At 42.5% G+C, this 17453-nt stretch overlaps 1 protein-coding gene across 1 annotated transcript; it reads left to right on the top strand.

The window, feature by feature from the left end:
* Nucleotides 1-14480: 14480 nt before the first annotated feature.
* On the top strand, nt 14481-17436 carry CALHM6 (calcium homeostasis modulator family member 6). Its single transcript, XM_040553314.1, has 2 exons — nt 14481-15182; nt 16399-17436. Exons 1-2 carry the CDS (start codon nt 14661-14663, stop codon nt 16807-16809), a joined length of 933 nt encoding a protein of 310 aa, XP_040409248.1. The 5' UTR covers nt 14481-14660; the 3' UTR covers nt 16810-17436.
* Nucleotides 17437-17453: the final 17 nt, after the last annotated feature.

Below are 17453 nucleotides of genomic sequence, written 5' to 3' on the forward strand. Positions count from 1 at the left end.
GATAGATATAAAACTGCCAGCTTTTTAGAATTTGAGTTACTGATAGTTAGGATATCCAGAACAAGAAAGATGTACATGCTCAATAGGAAATTTTTATCATCACCCTATACCGTGGCTATTTGGTGCTAAGAATATTCTGTTTATTTGTCCTAATTCCTTGTGTCGCTTGACCTGCAAGCCACTGTGTTGCCTTCGGTTCTTACCAAAACAAACACAAAGAGGATCTGTGAATTTAAAGAGAACAGCTTCAGCTCTTCCTTGGCAGTTAGTAGGAGCATAGTCTTGTGCTCAACAGCTGATCTGCAAAAAGGCACCCTGGATTTTACCCTCTGCTCTAACTGTGACTCACGTAACTCATTTACCAGGCCAGCAAATTGGTTAATACTACAGCATTTAAAAGGATACTGCAGTCTTCGAAGTTTTAAATACAGAATGTCTGATGTTTGAAAAGGGATGAGTGGATAACCATTTTAGGATTGCTTACTTTGACTTAAAAACCATCAGAAAGCAAGCAGTCTTACTCTTCTAGCAACCTGAGCTGAAGAATTTAACTAGCACAAATCAAATTCATTGCTTGCATTCGACAGCATGCTGTGGATAATATAACTGTTATGGATTAAATCTTTTAATCCTGTTGCTTCCATTCTACACAGTGCTGATCCTCATGATTAGTCTTAATCCATGGCAAAAAGAAACACAAATTCATGGTGTTTCTCCAACATTAACATACATTTGTTTGCTAGTTGAAAGGCATTCTGCAAGCAAAGTTAGGAGGTGGAGTGATTCTAAAATCATGAATGTAAAATGGCTGGTTTTCTACTTTGTCTTCAGAGAGGTTGCAACACAGCAAGCTGGGAATGCTGCTCTTACTCAGCAGCTTACTCTCATGCTGCTGTAACAGTAAGTTAAATGAAATCAGCCTGTTGCAAAGGAGAGTAGGTGCTCAGCATATGCATATCTTTTTCTCCCTAAAGAACAGGATCATTGGGAGTAGCTGAACTCTTCAGGACATGCTAAGGAAGGCTAGGTCATTTTATGACTTAGCCAAGATGCTAAAGTAGTTACAGTAGGCCTTAACTGATAATTATGGTTTAGAACTAGTTCACTTCTCTCGTGCTTGTCTTCTGTTACGTGGCCTAACCCTTTTCTTGGCCAAATAATGTAACTGTATTCCTGTGTTTACTAAGTTTGTTGGGTAGTGAAGGTGACTATGACTGACCTATTGGCAATGATTGGACACCTCTTCCCCAGTCAGTAGTGAATAGTATGCAATAGTTTAGCCTTAAAATGTCATATATCTTACTCTGCCTCAAGGGGCCAGGGCTCTGTAGGATACTCCTCCAACCCAGCTGCATGAGAATCTGACTATGAAAGCAGAAGTGGTAAGTGGTGAAAAACAGTCTTGTAAATCTCATGAAGTTTCCTCTGGTGGACCTAACTGCTGGCTGTTAGCAATGGGAAAATGGACAGAGGACCAGAGTCCTTGAGAGGGCAATTAAATAACGGTGGCTTTATGTAAGGTGCAGAAATATAGAAGACATTCAGTAATGCTATAAAATACTCACAGCTGCAAACACCTTGCACATAAAATGACAGTGGTGATGATGAAGTATTTCAGCATTACAGAATAAATGAGGGCAGACTCAGAGACTTGCAAAGTTACTACCAACATAAAATCTAGGCAGCTGGGAAGGTTCTCCCCTTATGTCTCATCTACCATTCTTTCATTTTTAATCATATTTTCCTATTAATGAATAAATCTCTGCTAGCTACAATATTTTAGATTCTCTGAAGCGGCAGGACAGCCTGACAGAAGGACTAGCTGCTTATAACAGGGAAGTACTGAAAGTGCCCCCAAGTGCTGCTGAGTGCAATGGAGTTCACCCTTTAATGCATGCCAGATATAGCCACCATACAGTCTGACTGAGCTGGTACATTTCTGGCAAGTGAAATTGAGTATTTTGAAGGTAAGGGATGAGATCAGTTAGAAAAACTATAGTCTTCTAAACTTACGAAGAAGAAATAACAGCATCCTTTAACAGGAAGATCAAGTCTTCTCTTTAAGGGTCTGGAGGTGGTGGCGTTTCTCTGCATATTGTGAAGACCATCTGAGTCTGTCAAACACCTGTTTTCTGCCTTGTGAAAGATATGTGATGATTTCACAACCCCCCAAACAAGGTAAAATGTGTCTTGTATTTCAGATGAATGTGAACCTACTGCGTCAGCCAAAAATAGCTATTTGACACTATTCTAATAATATCTGGTCTTAGATCTGTCAGAGAGACAGAATTTTTGTCATTTTCAATTTTTTAGTTCTGTGTTGAATCCTCACATTTAAAATAATTGAAAAATAAATTGTCTTCTAGACCAAGGGGAATTCAGTAGGTTTTTTGTTTGTTTGTTTGTTTTTTCATTTATGTCTTTCTCACTTGATTGCCCCCAGAGAAGCCTCTGAACCTACTGGCATAACTACAATAGGTAGCTATGTGTGGGAAACTTTGAAAGGGATAGGGTCTCATCTCTTGCACTGCCTTTCTGTTAGAAAAAATCTCTTTACGTAATGCAATTTGGGCAGCAAAGGAGCCCAAAATGGGAAACTGAAGGCAAGGGAAACGGACATACTACCATGAACTGAAGAACCATTAATTAAATTGGATAAAATAGTTAATTAGTTCAAGTGTACAAAGAGGGGGAAGGATTAATTGAATGAAAAATTACGGATTTTTGTAACACTTTTTTTGTAGCATATAAAACATATTTTATAGCATATAATCAGACAGCATTAGGCCACACACATTGGAAGAGTGGAACAGGATGAAATCTCAGCTGTTCAGCAGTACCAAGATAGCACGATGCGATGGCAAAGACATGAGGAATAAAGGACATACATATGAGACTATAAAAATGTTTAGGTTTTAATGTGCTCATAATTGCAAAAGTAGTTTTATGGCATATCATTTTACATAGTAAGGGAAAAAGACTGAGCTTTGTTTTCTTGGAATTGACTAGTTGGCTGCTCAGGGTGAATTACCTGACTACAAATGAGCTAACTCTATAATCTGCACACTAGGGCCTCTTGATTTCTCCATAAAATCTGACAACTTCTACCTTTCTAATCCTATGAAAATATCATATATTTTCTTACAAGCTCAGCAAATATTCCACAGATCACAGCCAGTACTTACAGTACTGCACAGACTGACTTACAGCGTATATAGACTGTAGGTTAATGTAGGCTGAACAATAAAGCCCTCAGGCAGCTGGTTGCTCTAGGCCACGTGATTTGGTTACAGGAAGTTCACTGTCCAGAAATGAGACTCTGTGAACCTGTGGTGTTAAAAGAGCAGCAGGAAATAACAGCAAGAGAAAGCTGGTGCAATGGCTTGTGTGACAGCACCACAGCTCACCCCCTAGGGCCTCCTTCAGAGCTGTGCTTGGTTTTGCCATCCTGGTTCCTGCCTACCCACTAAAATTCTTTTTCAGCCAAAAACTGCTAATAAATGTAATGTCTTAAAATACCAGAATGTCTTAAAATACCAGAATAATGTACACAAATGCTTGTAAGCTGTACATGCACAGACACAGTGCTACCTCTCAGGCTGCTGCTCAACTAAGTATTAGTATTATTAATGATTTATGTGGTGCCACTGAGCTGCATGACAGTTCACAAAAAAGTAAGGCTGGTTCAGTCATAAAGCCAGAGTAACTTCCTCAGTTTCACAAACCGAGGTAATGGGCCTCCAGGGGAGGTCAGTCCACCTGGAGGGTAGGTGCAGAGCTGTGTGCGGACAAGACTCCCACTAGTTAAGCATTAATTTCACCTGGAAAGAGACAAAAAGTATTACAAGAATTTTCCTAGAATAAAAAGACTTTTCCATCTGTCTTTCTTAACTGGGAAGTGAGAAATACAATGCTTTCTTTTGAAGGAACAAGTCGTTATAAAAATAAAACCTATTGGCAGTGCTGTGGTGTTCAAGCTCTATTGTGTCCATGGCCTTTAGGGTTAATAAAGAACAATCTTTTAGGTTAATAAAGTGAAGAGGAAGTTGAGCTTGATAAGACTAATAACAGAAATCTGGGACAGGATGGACCTTCACAGGAGCAGCTAGGAAAGAATGATTTGCAAAAACAAAAGCAGTCTTTTGCTAGACCAAACAAATAGTAAATGTCCTGCAAAAATAAATAAATAAATGACCTATTGCAAGGATTTACTAAGATGAATATAACAAAATGAACTATTGGCAAAACCCCTCAGCATGCATGAACACACACACTTGCTGTATTCAAGACCAATACTATACATTTGATACAACTGCAGAACTAGTTGGACTACAGCTTTTTCCACCCAGAAAATGTCTGAGGAAAGGACAGAATTTAAAACATTAAGGTGAAACTTGATAAAACGTTCTTTTCATCTGACTTCTTCATTTTAATAAAGCATATATCAAAATGGAAATGTTTCAAATTACAATAATTACCAGTTTGTTCTGAAAATATCTGGTTTCTTTTTCATTCAGCATTGTTTCTATCCCCCTTGGAAGGCATGAAATTTAACGTGAATCAATGCAAAAACAACCATTAAATTAGAATCCTGCATTCTTTAACAGAAAACTTTCTGACCGCCTTCCAGCTAATGTTTTACAGCTGTTTGTGGAGAGACAAGTGTTAATTTAGAGAGCAAGAAATAGCTGCCCTGAGAGAACAATGCACTGACAGAACTGGATGCTAACAACAGCCTGATCAGGGGGCTTCGTGCTCTCTCTGTCTCTCCAGCTTCTCCACCGTGGGTCTTCTCCAGCCCCCCAGATGCCCGAGGCTGCCCATACCCCCTGGGCAGCCATCGCTGCCTCAGCCTCACGACTTGACTCATAGCACAGGCATTCCCTTCCTTCCAGTCCGGGTGGTCTCTCCTCTCCCACCTCTTTCTGCAATGTTTACTGGAAACATTTTGCTCAGAGGGGAGGGTTAATCCTTTTTCACATGGAGCTCCCTTCCCTTTTCCCAGGAAGCTTGCTTCTGAACTCATATTTTATTACAGAGAAACAAAAGAGCTAAAATTAGACATAGAAAGTGAAGTTGCAGGGTTCCTTGGCTGTTGTCTTTACCATGCATGAACTTTATCTGCTTCTGATTTCAGGCTTCCTTGTTCAATTGGTGGTTCTCAGATGCAGCTGTGTGCCTGCCACCACGAGGAGGACAGTACCTCCACAGCGATTTCACCTCCATGCTCCAACCCAATGCACAAATCTCTCAGAACGTGCAAAACCCCGCCTGGGAGGGTGGTGAACGCAAAGCTGATAAGCTCCGTTCACTGCCATTAGCTCCTGTCTCCACCATAAAGCCAAACACAGCCTGACTGCCAATTGCAGGAGACACAGACAAGCGTCCCATGTAATATAGGGCTGTCTGAGTGGGGGTAGGAGAAGCAGCCACAGTGAACACCTGGCAGCAGAAGTGGAGAAACATCACCAAAGCACTGATTTATTAGGAGCAAGGAAAATATTTTCACTGTTGTCTCCTCTACATTGTTGCTGAAAGATATGGAAAGGGTCTGGGTTCATTTGTGAGGGTGTTATCCTGTGAATCAACTTAACTTTAAGAAATTGTCTATAGGAGGTGATAAGAGGTACCTTTTTGCTGGTTGTGTGGTTCAAATGGCCATCTGTCTGACTTTTTTGATTTTCTTTATGTTTTTGTTTTGCAGTGCTTAGGGCATTAAAGTGGCTGTGGCAGCAGCCCAGGCACTGCAAAAGTGTCACCTTCAGTGTGGGTGGGAGGAAATCCAGAGCTTCCATTATTTTCTCTCGTCCCAACACATCCAACACTGGTCCAGACACAGTGAATTCTGGTTTTGAGGTACACTATCCATTGTCTCCAACTGGAGGTAGCTACTAATAAACCCATCCAGGGTTTTACCCATGCAGGGGCAGACATTAGTTCTTACAATTTATGTAGAGTATCTTCATGTTGAGTTTGAGACATGGGAAAGTCAATCAATTAAAAAAAAAAAAAAGAGGAAAGAGAACTTCTTCTCAGACATCTTTTCTGAAACTTTGAAACTTCCTTATCTTGTTCCTCGTCTGGTAAGATGTTTAAAAAAATTATAATCAGCAGGGTTTTTTTACATTTGTTTTTCCAGAAACTTGAATTTGAGTATTTTTCACAGCAGTATTTTTTGTGTAAAGAAAATGCAGCTGTCATAAATGCATTTTTTTCAGAGCAAAGGTTTTTATTGGTAATAATGAAAGTTGCAAAATGAAATGAAAAAAAGTACTTCTGGTATTTGTATGGGGCAACTAAATAGAAACTATAGCGAAGAATGAAATTAGTGTATGCATACATTAACATGATGTGAAATGGTGAACAGGAAGGTGGATAAAGGAGATCTGATTTGGTTCTACTTGGATTTCAGAAACATATTTGACAAAGTGCCCTGCAGAATTTAAGAAAAAATAAAAGACCAGGCAGTTCTGGAGTGAGAAGAGAGGTCTTCAGGGGTTTTAAGTTTTCTAAAAATTGCAAAAAGTAGTGCATCGGTACTGTGAGAATAATGCTTAACAATCTTTTATGTGACCTAAAAGGGTAAAAATCAAGGCAACAATATTTGGTAATAATATGAAGTTGTTCTGCAGAGTTAAAAAGAAACTTCTGGTTTAAAGAACTGCAGATGTAATTTACTAGATTGTCTGACCAGAAAGCAAAATGGAAGGTGCAGATTAAGTGGTGATGAAAGAGAAACCCATTCCTACCTTAATATATAAACTGATGGACTCTGGGCTGACTGAAATTACTCCTCAAGACTGAGAATTTTTTAATATAATACAGATCTCAATAAAATATCAGCTCACTGCTTCAAAGATGATCAAAAAGCAGTCAATATTCTAGAAACTGTTACAAGGAAATAGAAAAATAAATAACATCAGTATGCGGGTGTGGAAAACTGTCATCCACCTTTAGTGCACTGCAAATCTTGTATGCCCCTCCATGTCCCTTCATGTCAAAAAGGTTACCCAAATCCTAGAGAATGGTTGAGGTGGCAATATGGATAAAAAATAGTAGGTATACAGCCCATCAGACAAAGAACAACTATTTTACTACAGGCTCCTCAGCCTGAAAAAGAGGGGGATATGATGAAAGTGTACAGTATGAATGACAGAGAGAGACCAGGTAAGGATCAACTATTTTCTCTCTTCCCCTGCTGGGACCTGGGGGGCGTCTAATGGGGTGGTGTCAGGTTTGAATGAACATCATTCATCCCAATTAAACACGCTTGCTACACAATGTTTTGGATGTCAAGATGTGTGCTTGGTTTAAAAAAGCAACTGGACAAAGAGGAGAAATATCTCAACAGCTGCTGGGTGCGAGGGAAACCCCTGAAATGCAAATTTTTAGGGTGTAAATGCATTCTGGAAAAGTACTGCAGCTTGCTTTCTCTGTCCTTGTGCTCCTCCCCAGATATTTACTGTAGCCATTCTCAGCAAGAGGTTAGCAGACTAACTCAGCCTTCACTCTGTTTCAGTCCAGCCAGTTTAGCTGGTCTACATGATTATTTTTTTCCTTTTTCCCTCAAAGTTCAAACAATTTTTATGTCTGCAGATAATAACGAAGTAAAATCTTCTCCAGACTGAGGCAAGTACTTCAGGTGGTGGCGCATTTTCCTCCTCCATAGCAGCAGCAGCAGGAGCTTGGTGCTGAGCATGACACAGCTGGCACAGCCCAGTAGCTGCCAATGCCTCTGGTGCCTGCTCTGGTGCCTCTGTGCCATCTACTCAGCTGCCCAAATTGCTGCTCACCTGCAATACCTAGGTCATATCTTTAAATGAAGGAATGAATGATATCTTTTGTTTACATCTGCAGGTTATCATGTTATACATCCACAAACCTTTTTTACCCTGCATAAAATGTAGGGAGCTGTACACTGTGTGGACATTCACAGTCACTTGGTAGCCACACTCTAGCCAATTGTGTTTAGAAAACATGTTTTTCCTTATCTTGCCTATTTTATGTGTTCTGAGTATGTATAAAAATATAGGACAACTCTTTTATCCAGTAGCAGAAAGGCAAAGATTCAGCTGTGTCCCACAAGCATCCTCTGCATCACCATCTTTCCTGCAGTTCTGCTGTACTCACAGGTCACATCAAACCTAAGACTGTTCTTCATTAGCCTTAGACTTGTGGTCTTCCTTTTATTTAGCATCACCTCTCTAAATCCAGAGCTTTGTTCTATGCCTTCAGGCTTACTGAAGCCACAAGGATGAGGGCTGATTGACATCCAGGTCCCCTCATGTATCACTGTGAATAAACATGAGCAGAAACACAATCAAAATTTCTCTCTCTGTCTGTTCCTGTTGCTTTTTTGGCTATTTACTCTGGGTGTTGCTATAGCAGAGACTGTCCATGCAGACACTGAAGTACTATTGATGACTATCCATATATTGGAGGCAACTCAGCTCACAATCTCATATTACTTGTCACTCACAGAAGTCTTTTGAATCTTCAGGAAATATGCATGGTGATCTTTGACACAAATGTGTGTTACCACTTAAGTCTATTCCTGGAGGATAACAGAGAATATATATTATAGAATCACAGAAAATCCTGAGTTGGAAGGGACCCACGAGGGTCATTGGGTCCAGCCCCTGGCTCCACACAGGTCTACACAAAAATCACACCATGTATCTGAGTGTTGTCCAAACTTTTCTTGAACTCTGTCAGGTTCAGTGCCATGACCACTGCCATGGGGAGCTTGTTGCAGTGCCCGACAACCCTCTGGGTGCAGAACCTTTCCCTAACACCCAGCCTGACCCTCCCCTGTCCCAGCTCTATGCCGTTCCCTCGGGTCCTGTCGCTGTCCCCAGACAGCAGAGCTCAGTGCCTGTGTCTCCGCTCCCCTTGTGAGGGGCATACATATGCACATATATAATCATAGAGTCATAGAATCATTAGGGTTGGAAAAGACCTCCGAGATCACCTGGTCCAATCATCACCCTACTACCAATGTCACCCACTAAACCATGTCCCTACACACCAGGTCCAACCTTTCCTTGGCTACGAAGATGGTGAAGGGCCTGGAGGGGAAGACGCGTGAGGAGTGTCTGAGGTCACTTGGACTGTTCAGCCTGGAAAAGAGGAGGCTGAGTGGAGACCTCATTGTGGTCTACAGCTTCCTCACGAGGGGGAGTGGAGGGGCAGGTGCCGATCTATTCTCTTTGGTGACCAACGATAGGACCTGAGGGAATGGTGTCAAGCTGCAACGGGGGAGGTTCAGGCTGGATATCAGGAAGAGGTTCTTCACCGAGAGAGTTGTCACGCACTGGAACAGGCTCCCCAGGGACATAGTCACAGAATCACAGAATCACGGCACCAAGCCTTTCAGAATTCAAGAAGCATTTGGACTGTGCACTTAGTCACATGGTGTGAAATTTTGGATAGACCTGTGTGGAGCCAGGAGTTGGACTCGATGATCCTCATGGGTCCCTTCCAACTCGGGATATTCTATGATTCTGTGATTTCCTTGAACAACCCCAGGGACGGTGACTTGACCGCTTCCCTGGGCAACCTGTTCCAATGCCTGACCACTCTTTCTGAGAAGAAATGTCTCCTGATTGTTTTAATTGTTGAAGAGTAGGGGCATGACGTTTCCCTTTTTTCCACTCACCAGGGACATCACCCGACTGCCAGGACTTTTCAACTATGATGGAGAGATGGCAGCTACATCAGCCATTTCCCTCAGGACCCTGGGATTCATGTCATCGGGTCCCATAGACTTGTACCTGTTTAGATTCATCAGGTGGTCTTGAACCTGCTCTTCACTTACAGTGGGTGGGACTTTGATCCCCCAGCCTCCATCTACGGGTTCAGAGAAATTAAAGACTTGGTAAGCCCATCTACCAGTGCAGACGGAGGCAAAGAAGTTGTTGAGTACCTCAGCCTTCTCCATGTCTGTCGTTGCCAATTACTCAGATATAGAAACTCACTCCTAATATAAGAAATTAGCCACCTATAATCGCTTACACACTACTATTTTCACCCCTCAGTCTATTTTCACAAATGTTAAAGGCGCGTGGTGGCCCTCGGGGACTCCTCCTGTCACCCCAGTGCAGCAGCCTGAAGGAAGCTGGGTCCTCTCTTGCGCTATTCCTCGAGGCTCTGTGCAGAAAGGATGCCACCTCTCGCACAAGGGCTGGGGGATGGGAAGGAAGCATTCACACAACCCCTGAGAATCGGCAACAGAGTTCTTTATTGCCGGGACATCTTGCAGATAAGCCTGTGGGATGTCCATGGTGTTTGGTGGCTCCAAACTAATGCTTGGGATGGAGCCTGAGCGATGAGTAGGGGGCTTGCCCAGCACTCCTGCGATGCTGTTGGTGGGCCCGGATGGCAGAGAGCGAAGACATGCCGGGGTAGTCACAGGTCTGATCTGGCCGAGGTGGATCCACTTCCATTGGATCCTCCACATCAGCTGGTGGATCCACCTGCATGGGCTTCACAGTGTTTGGCAGAAGGATAAGCCACTCCTTGCCCGGGACTGCCCAAATGGGATGCCTTCCGTCAGGAATGTTTTCAGGCCAGGGTGCCAAACCAGGGGCTCGTCCACTTCCACCCCTAGGTCCCATGCCACTGTCCGGCTCATTCCCATTTGTGGGTTTGATGCTGCCGTCTGGTTTACGGCCACGGCTGGGTCCCACACTGTGTTCCAGACTATGGGCACGCCTCTGCTCCACCCGGCTGCCTGCCTGACACTCCTGCCTTCACCTCACACCGCAGTTGTGCCACTGGGAAGGCCCAGGCCCCCTGTCGCTGTATGGCTGAAGGGGCGGCCTGTTCCCCGCCTCGTTGCGGTGCCAGTGGTACCACCTGTAAGTGCCTGTGGGCTGCGCGCCAGAGGTCCCTTGGGCACCGGTGTCAGTTGTGCCGCAGGCGCTATCCCTCTGCCCATGACACTTCTTCTCATTAGGTGCATTCCTTCTCGGTGTTTCCTTGGACTGCATCGCTGTCCTCTCACACCGAGGAGGCCTGCCTCTCGCCTTCCTGCTTCTGGACTTCTTTCTGCCGCACAAGCTGGCTGTCAGAGTGCCTAGAAGCTCAGCGAATGCTGGGCCAGCTGCAGGGGTCCTGTTTTATAGGGCCCGGAGCAAGGGCAGGGCAGTGGTGGACACTGTGACCTCAGCAAGCCTCTGTGATGGAGTGGCCCACACGTGGCCAAAGGCGGCTGTGTTGGGAGCGGCCTGGAAGATGCCCTCACGTGGAAGAAGGAGGAGGGTTGGGGGGGCTGAGGGTCCCTTTTCTGGGGCTGGCTCCCCTGGGCCATTTGACTTGCCATAGAGAAAGGCTGCCCCTCGGCCACAGGGACTGCCCTCCACCTCCCATCCTGTTTCCTGGGTTTATTTTTAACACTGGTTTTTAGGTAATTTCATTCTATTCTTTATGGAAAAGAACAGAAGCAAGGTGCATCTTCAGCCCTAATTCCCACGTGCGCTTTGTGCTCTGAGTAAAGAATCTCTTCCTCACATCACATCTAATCTAAACCTCCCCTCCACTTGTTCAAAGCCATTATTCCTTGTTCCATCGCTACACTCCCTGACAGAGTCCCTTTCCAGCTTTCTTTTAGACCACTTTTATGGGTTAGGTTAGGTGGCAAAACTGCAGGACCTTGCAAATTGCAGCCTTATCTACCTTGTTCCACATGGTCCATATGACTTTTTCCAGCTCAGGCTCTAGCCTCTGATCAGTGTAACATAGAATCATAGAAACATGAGGGTTGGAAAAGACCTCCAAGGTCATCTGGTCCAATCATCACCCTACTATCAATGTCACCCACTAAACCATGTCCCTAAGCACAACATCCAACCTTTCCTTGAACACTCCCAGGAATGGTGATGCCACCACTTCCCTGGGCAACCTGTTCCAACCATGGAATCATAGAAACACAAGGTTGGAAAGGATCTACAAGATCTTCTCATCCAACCGTCCTCCTATCACCAATACTACCCACTAAGCCATTAAATCGTATGAATGCGTGACTACTCTTTCTGAGCAGAAATTTCTCCTGATTTCTAACGTAAACCTCCCCTGTTGCAACTTGAGGCCATTCCCTCTAGTCTTATCACAACCCACAGCTCCCCACAACTTCCTTTCAGGTAGCTCTAGAGAGCAATAAGGTCTCCCCTGAGCCTCCCCTTCTCCAGATTAAACAACCCCAGTTCCCTCAACCGCTCCTCACATGACTTGTGTTCCAGGCCCTTCACCAGCTTCATAGCCCTTCTCTGGACAAGCTCCAGGGCCTCGATGTCCTTGTAGTGTGGGGCCCAGAGCTGAACACAGCACTCAAGGTGTGGCCTCACCAGAGCTGAGTACAGGGGAAAATATATATGGATACACACACACACACTCTTTATATGCATTATACACATGTAGTATATATATGTACGTATAATTTTTATGTGTGCATATATATATATATAAAACTCTTCATGTTAAAGTCTTGTGTTGGATAGGCTTGTAACATGGCAGTCTCACAGACCCTGTCCAGTACAGGGATGACAGGTTGATAACACATATTTTTGCACTCCATGGTGCTCAAAATCTTTTGATTTTGACAAGGAAGATATTGTTTGTCAAGTTCTTTGTTCAAATCTCTTTTATGCCAACTTTTGGAAACTTTCATTCAAGCTGGGGGAGCTCAAGTGTTAGCAAGAGAGTGCTCTAGCAAATTGCTAAGTTGCATTATCCTGTCTCATGACTGTACAAATTTGTTTGCCTCACTACCTGAATAGTCCTGATTGACAGCTACCTTAGCTCTTGACATACTGCTGAACAAGTAAATGATACGGAACTGGAAAAAACAAACAAACAAACAAACAAGCAAACAACTTTCTTAGCAAATCCAACTCCACAATCATAAAAGCTAGTTAGCCCTTAATTCTAGGATGTCTTTCATGGAGCTGACCCTGAAGGGACCTTTAGTAACCAGATGAAAAGGAGCAGCATTTTGTAGCAAGAAAATCTGACCAGAAAAATAAATAAATAAATAAATAAAAGTGATTTCAGGAAAATTAGACTCTGTCTCCTTTTGAAACAAAGTATGTCTTTGCCCAGAGAAGTGCTGGATGCCCCATCTCTGATGGTGTTCAAGACCAGGCTGGATGGGGTTGTGAGCAACCTGTTCTAGTGGGTGGCATCCCTGCCATGGCAGGGGAGTTGCAACCAGATGATCTTTAAAGATCCGTTCTAACCCAAGCCATTCGATGATTTTATGTTTCTATGAATATATGTGATACCTTACTTGGATGACTGTGTATGGGTCACTAATCTATGAAGAACATCATACTAGCACCTTCACATAAGTCCTAAAGAAGTTACCCACACTACACAGGGTTCACCAGTATCCATCATGATTTTATACATTTCAATTGATATTGTTATTATTCTTTTCCTTCTTTTAAACATAACCTGGGTGCAGATGCTCTCTATTTTCAGTCATAAAAATGTAGCAAGAGTGACAACCCAAACAGCCTGGTGCTACCTCATCACTTTATTTGTGAGGACCATCCTTCAAACTGTACACTAGAAGACTTCAGAAGGTTTAAATGACTCTCAAAGTTCATCGGCAATAATTCTCACCAGAGCCATTTTATTTGCTCTGTGCTTGTTTCCTGTAGCATGAGCAATACAGCCAGCACCACATCACACTTGCTGACTTGCTTGAAATAGTCTCTACAAATGTCCAGCTGACAATTCAGATGAGAAAAATCTTTATTAGGGGTCTGGTCAAAGCCCCTCAGGGTGTCAATGAAACCTATGTAGTCTATGTAACAAATGTTTTCACAGGAAGCTCAGTCTTCCAATCCCTTCCAGATATTTTTCTTCGGTATGCAAGCCTTTTGCATCATTTTTCCACTTTATGCCATTGGCTTAGCTGCTTAATTTTTGCTTTTTTAGGAGCGGGTGGGTTTTTTTGGGGGTAGGAAGCTATAGAGATGCCACTAGCTGCTATGGTGGTGGGAGTGCACAGTCTGATTCCTGGCAAAAGGCAGCAAAAGGCACTCTGGTAGCCAGAGCTTCACTCAGTAATCCTGGATCAATGCTTGTTGCGCATGGGCTAACCTTCTCTGATTACTTTAAAATGATTAATTGGTTAGCTTTAAAAATTGACATGATTATAGATAATTTTTCTTCTGTAAAGAACAAGCCATATTGTATTGCTAATAATAAGATTGGATTTAAAAATGTACACAATTGTGGGTGGTTTCCTTACATTTTGTTCACACTTTTGATCTGATGCCTCACTCAAAAGCTTCCCTGAGAAGACTGTGAGGTTTAAGCCATTGCTAGTTGCAATGCAGGCATGTCTGGACAAATATAAAACTATTTTTATGGAAACAAAGACAGACTTTGCTGTTTTGATGCTGATTATTGGGATGGGTTTCCACTGGGGTATCCACTTGACTGTCACACTGTGCAGCAAGTTCATGCTCTTCTGTTTCCCCTAAAGGGCTGCTTCAATGATTTTGATTTGCTGCTACAGCTTTAGCAACAGGAAGTGAAAGCACTTTGGGCTTTTATAAGCTGTGGGACGTCAAAAACACCTCTTTTTCTTTCCTGACTGAGATTTCACTATCCTTGAAACACAGGTAGACCACTGGAGCCTGCAGCAGAAAATGGAAAAGTTACGCACTGCAATGGATTTTTGTATCCGCCACCAGAAGATTCTGGGTTACAGCATTGTGTCCCTGCTGACAGCTGCCAGCGAGTATATCTTCTCCTCCGTGGTCTTCAAGTGTCCTTGCAATTCCTGGAACACCTTGTATGGCTTTGTCTTCCTCTTAGTGCCGGCCTTCGTCCTCTTCTTGCTCGGCTACATGATAAACGCCAGGGTCTGGCTTTTGGTGACGGGCAGATGCTCTCCAGAGAACCGGTGTAGCTGTGACTCCTGTGGAAACTTTTGCAAAGTGCTGATGCCAGTGACAGCCAGCACCTTGGTGGCTCCCTTCACCTGGATCGCGGTGGCCCTGCTCAGTGCCAGCTTCTATGAGTGTGCAGTAAGCAGGAGCAGCTTAATCAGAAAGCTGGTGTGCAGGGACATCAAAGAGTACTGCAATGCATCGCTGGAGAAAATACCCTGTGACAAGGAGTTGTCCAAGGAGATAGGTGAATTTCACAGCCTTCAAGCCCAGTCCCAGGTAAAGCTTCTCTACTATGCTCTTCCCTGATGGACCCCAGCCCCACCATCTTCACACACACTGGTGCCTGCAGGGGACTGCAAGAGTCCTTATCTCTCACACTATGTGACTAGCAAAAGTACACAATTAGCTAAAATTCATTGGTCAAAAAATACTAACAGAAAGGTAACAAGTGGCTGTTTGTGCTAGCTTCTGTTTTTTCATGTTTGCATAGCAATTGCTTGGCAGAGGCACTTGCAAAACCTTTTCCAGAGCTGGGCAGGGAACTTTCCACTGCTGTTTTTTTTTCTCATTTAGATTACAGCTGGCACAATCTCATCTCTTTTTCCACTTTTACCTCTCTAAATATCTCAAACTGTTGTAAGTATGCATTAGCTGAGAGAAAGCTGAGGTCATGAATAGGGAGGAAGCCAATGTCTCATTGCAACAGAGAACTGGCGAGTGAAGCAATAGATGGATGGTTTCACTACAAACCTCAAAGTTTGAACCTATTATTAAATTCACACTTGTAGTCTAGATGAATGGCTTAAAAATGTGTCTACCTTATTACAGTTTAATTGTAGTTCTGAAAGCAAACTGCATGATCAAAAAAACAATAGCACTCGTGAGTGGATTTTTTTCATTTGCGGTGAAATGAAACTCAAGCATTTTGGCAGCACTACACTTTTGTTTCTGTTTGTTTGGTCTTCTCCTTAACTCCAGGAGAAAACCATTTTTCATCACTTTTTCTCAGGAAAACATTAAGGCTGGCTAATGAAGTTAGATTTATGAGATAATTACGCGCACACACAAAGTATTTAAATTTGTTAAATATTTAGCTTGTGGATTCTCCAAGAAAAAGGCTGAAAAGGGGCAAATTCTATACTGTTGAATTCTGATAGTGTAAGAAAGGAGTAAAATCAGGGAAGACTGACTGTTACTGATATTTCAATGAAATTAAAAGGAACAAACCAGTCAAACAAAGATGGAAGACATGAGATCATTGTAATTAATGTACATGATTTTTTATATCTGACCTACTTTCAGCACACTTAAGAAGCAAATATGTTAGGGATGACAAAGTCCTGTACAAACCAGGAATGATTCCTGTATTTCATGGTCAAATCCATGTCCGGCCTACAAAAATACAGTTTCCATGTCTGATTCAATGTTATGTTCTATACTCTTACATAGGACTATGTAAAAACACTGTTAACCCACCTGTTTCTTTTCCAAGATTGTAGGATGGTTGCTGATTGCCATCATCATGACTCTGGTACTCATTGCAACATGTTTCATCCACTGTCGCTCCCCGGTTAGCTACTTTCAGCTGAAGTTCTGGAAAATTTATTTGAAAAAGGAACGAGAGGTCTTTGCGATCAAGGCTAAAGACCATGCAGCCAAGCTGGCAGAAAGAAACGTTCACTTCTTTTTTGAACCTGCTGACCCAGCACCATTTTGGACTCCCAGAAATGAAGACTGGCAGAAGATTTCATTCCCGTATGGCTTCAATACAAAAGAGCAGCATTACAGCATGATACACAAGTACGTGAACACAAACAGAGGCAAGGCATCCAGTGAAGGAGATCAGATTCATGATGTTTTAGGATTTGTGGATGAAGCACATGCAAGTGAATCAGGATTTTGATGAAACATACCGTTTGTAACACTGGCAATCTTTTAAACCTACTAATATGAAAAGAGTCTTATTCTGAGCTCTTACTGAAATCAGTATGTAAATATTGCATTTAAACCTCAGGAGATTTTTTTTTTTTAATAAACTATACTTTTGTTTAGGTGCATTTAAATAAATACATGGTTCACAATGGGAGTTTTCATATCTTGATGTTCATTAAGAAAGAGTCATGTAAAATAACAAGGATCCACAGCAAAGATGTCAGCATGTACTATGTCAAATTAGTTTCCAAATGCCTTAAGAGAATTTGGCAGCTGGAGTGACAAAACCAGACTTTCATACCTGTCAGTAACACAGGGACAAAAAGGAATTGAAATTTTGACCATAAGTTTAGCTTAGTTTATTAGCTATCACTTGACTTAACAATAAATATTTCAGTAGAGCTTAAAACAAGCTCTAGACTAAAATATTTGCTTTCAATCAATTAGTTTCTCAAGGCAAATATTATGTCTTTTAAAATCTGGGAAGCAATTAACATTTTGGAGCCACATGTGCACAAAGTCCATTGGAAATGCTAAGCATGACTTCAGCTGGTCATCAGTTGGAATAACCAATAAATAAATAAATAAATAAATAAATAAATAAATTCCAGCCAT

This window comes from Cygnus olor, chromosome 3 (genome assembly GCF_009769625.2).
Source record: "Cygnus olor isolate bCygOlo1 chromosome 3, bCygOlo1.pri.v2, whole genome shotgun sequence".
NCBI lineage: Eukaryota > Metazoa > Chordata > Aves > Anseriformes > Anatidae > Cygnus > Cygnus olor.

What these genes read in the sequence shown, in the direction of transcription:
- CALHM6 (XM_040553314.1), top strand. Translation starts at nt 14,661, where the DNA reads ATGGAAAAGTTACGCACTGCAATGGATTTTTGTATCCGCCACCAGAAG. An exon ending in GCCTTCAAGCCCAGTCCCAG is followed by an intron (nt 15,183 to 16,398) that starts GTAAAGCTTCTC and finishes TTCTTTTCCAAG; the next exon opens with ATTGTAGGATGGTTGCTGAT.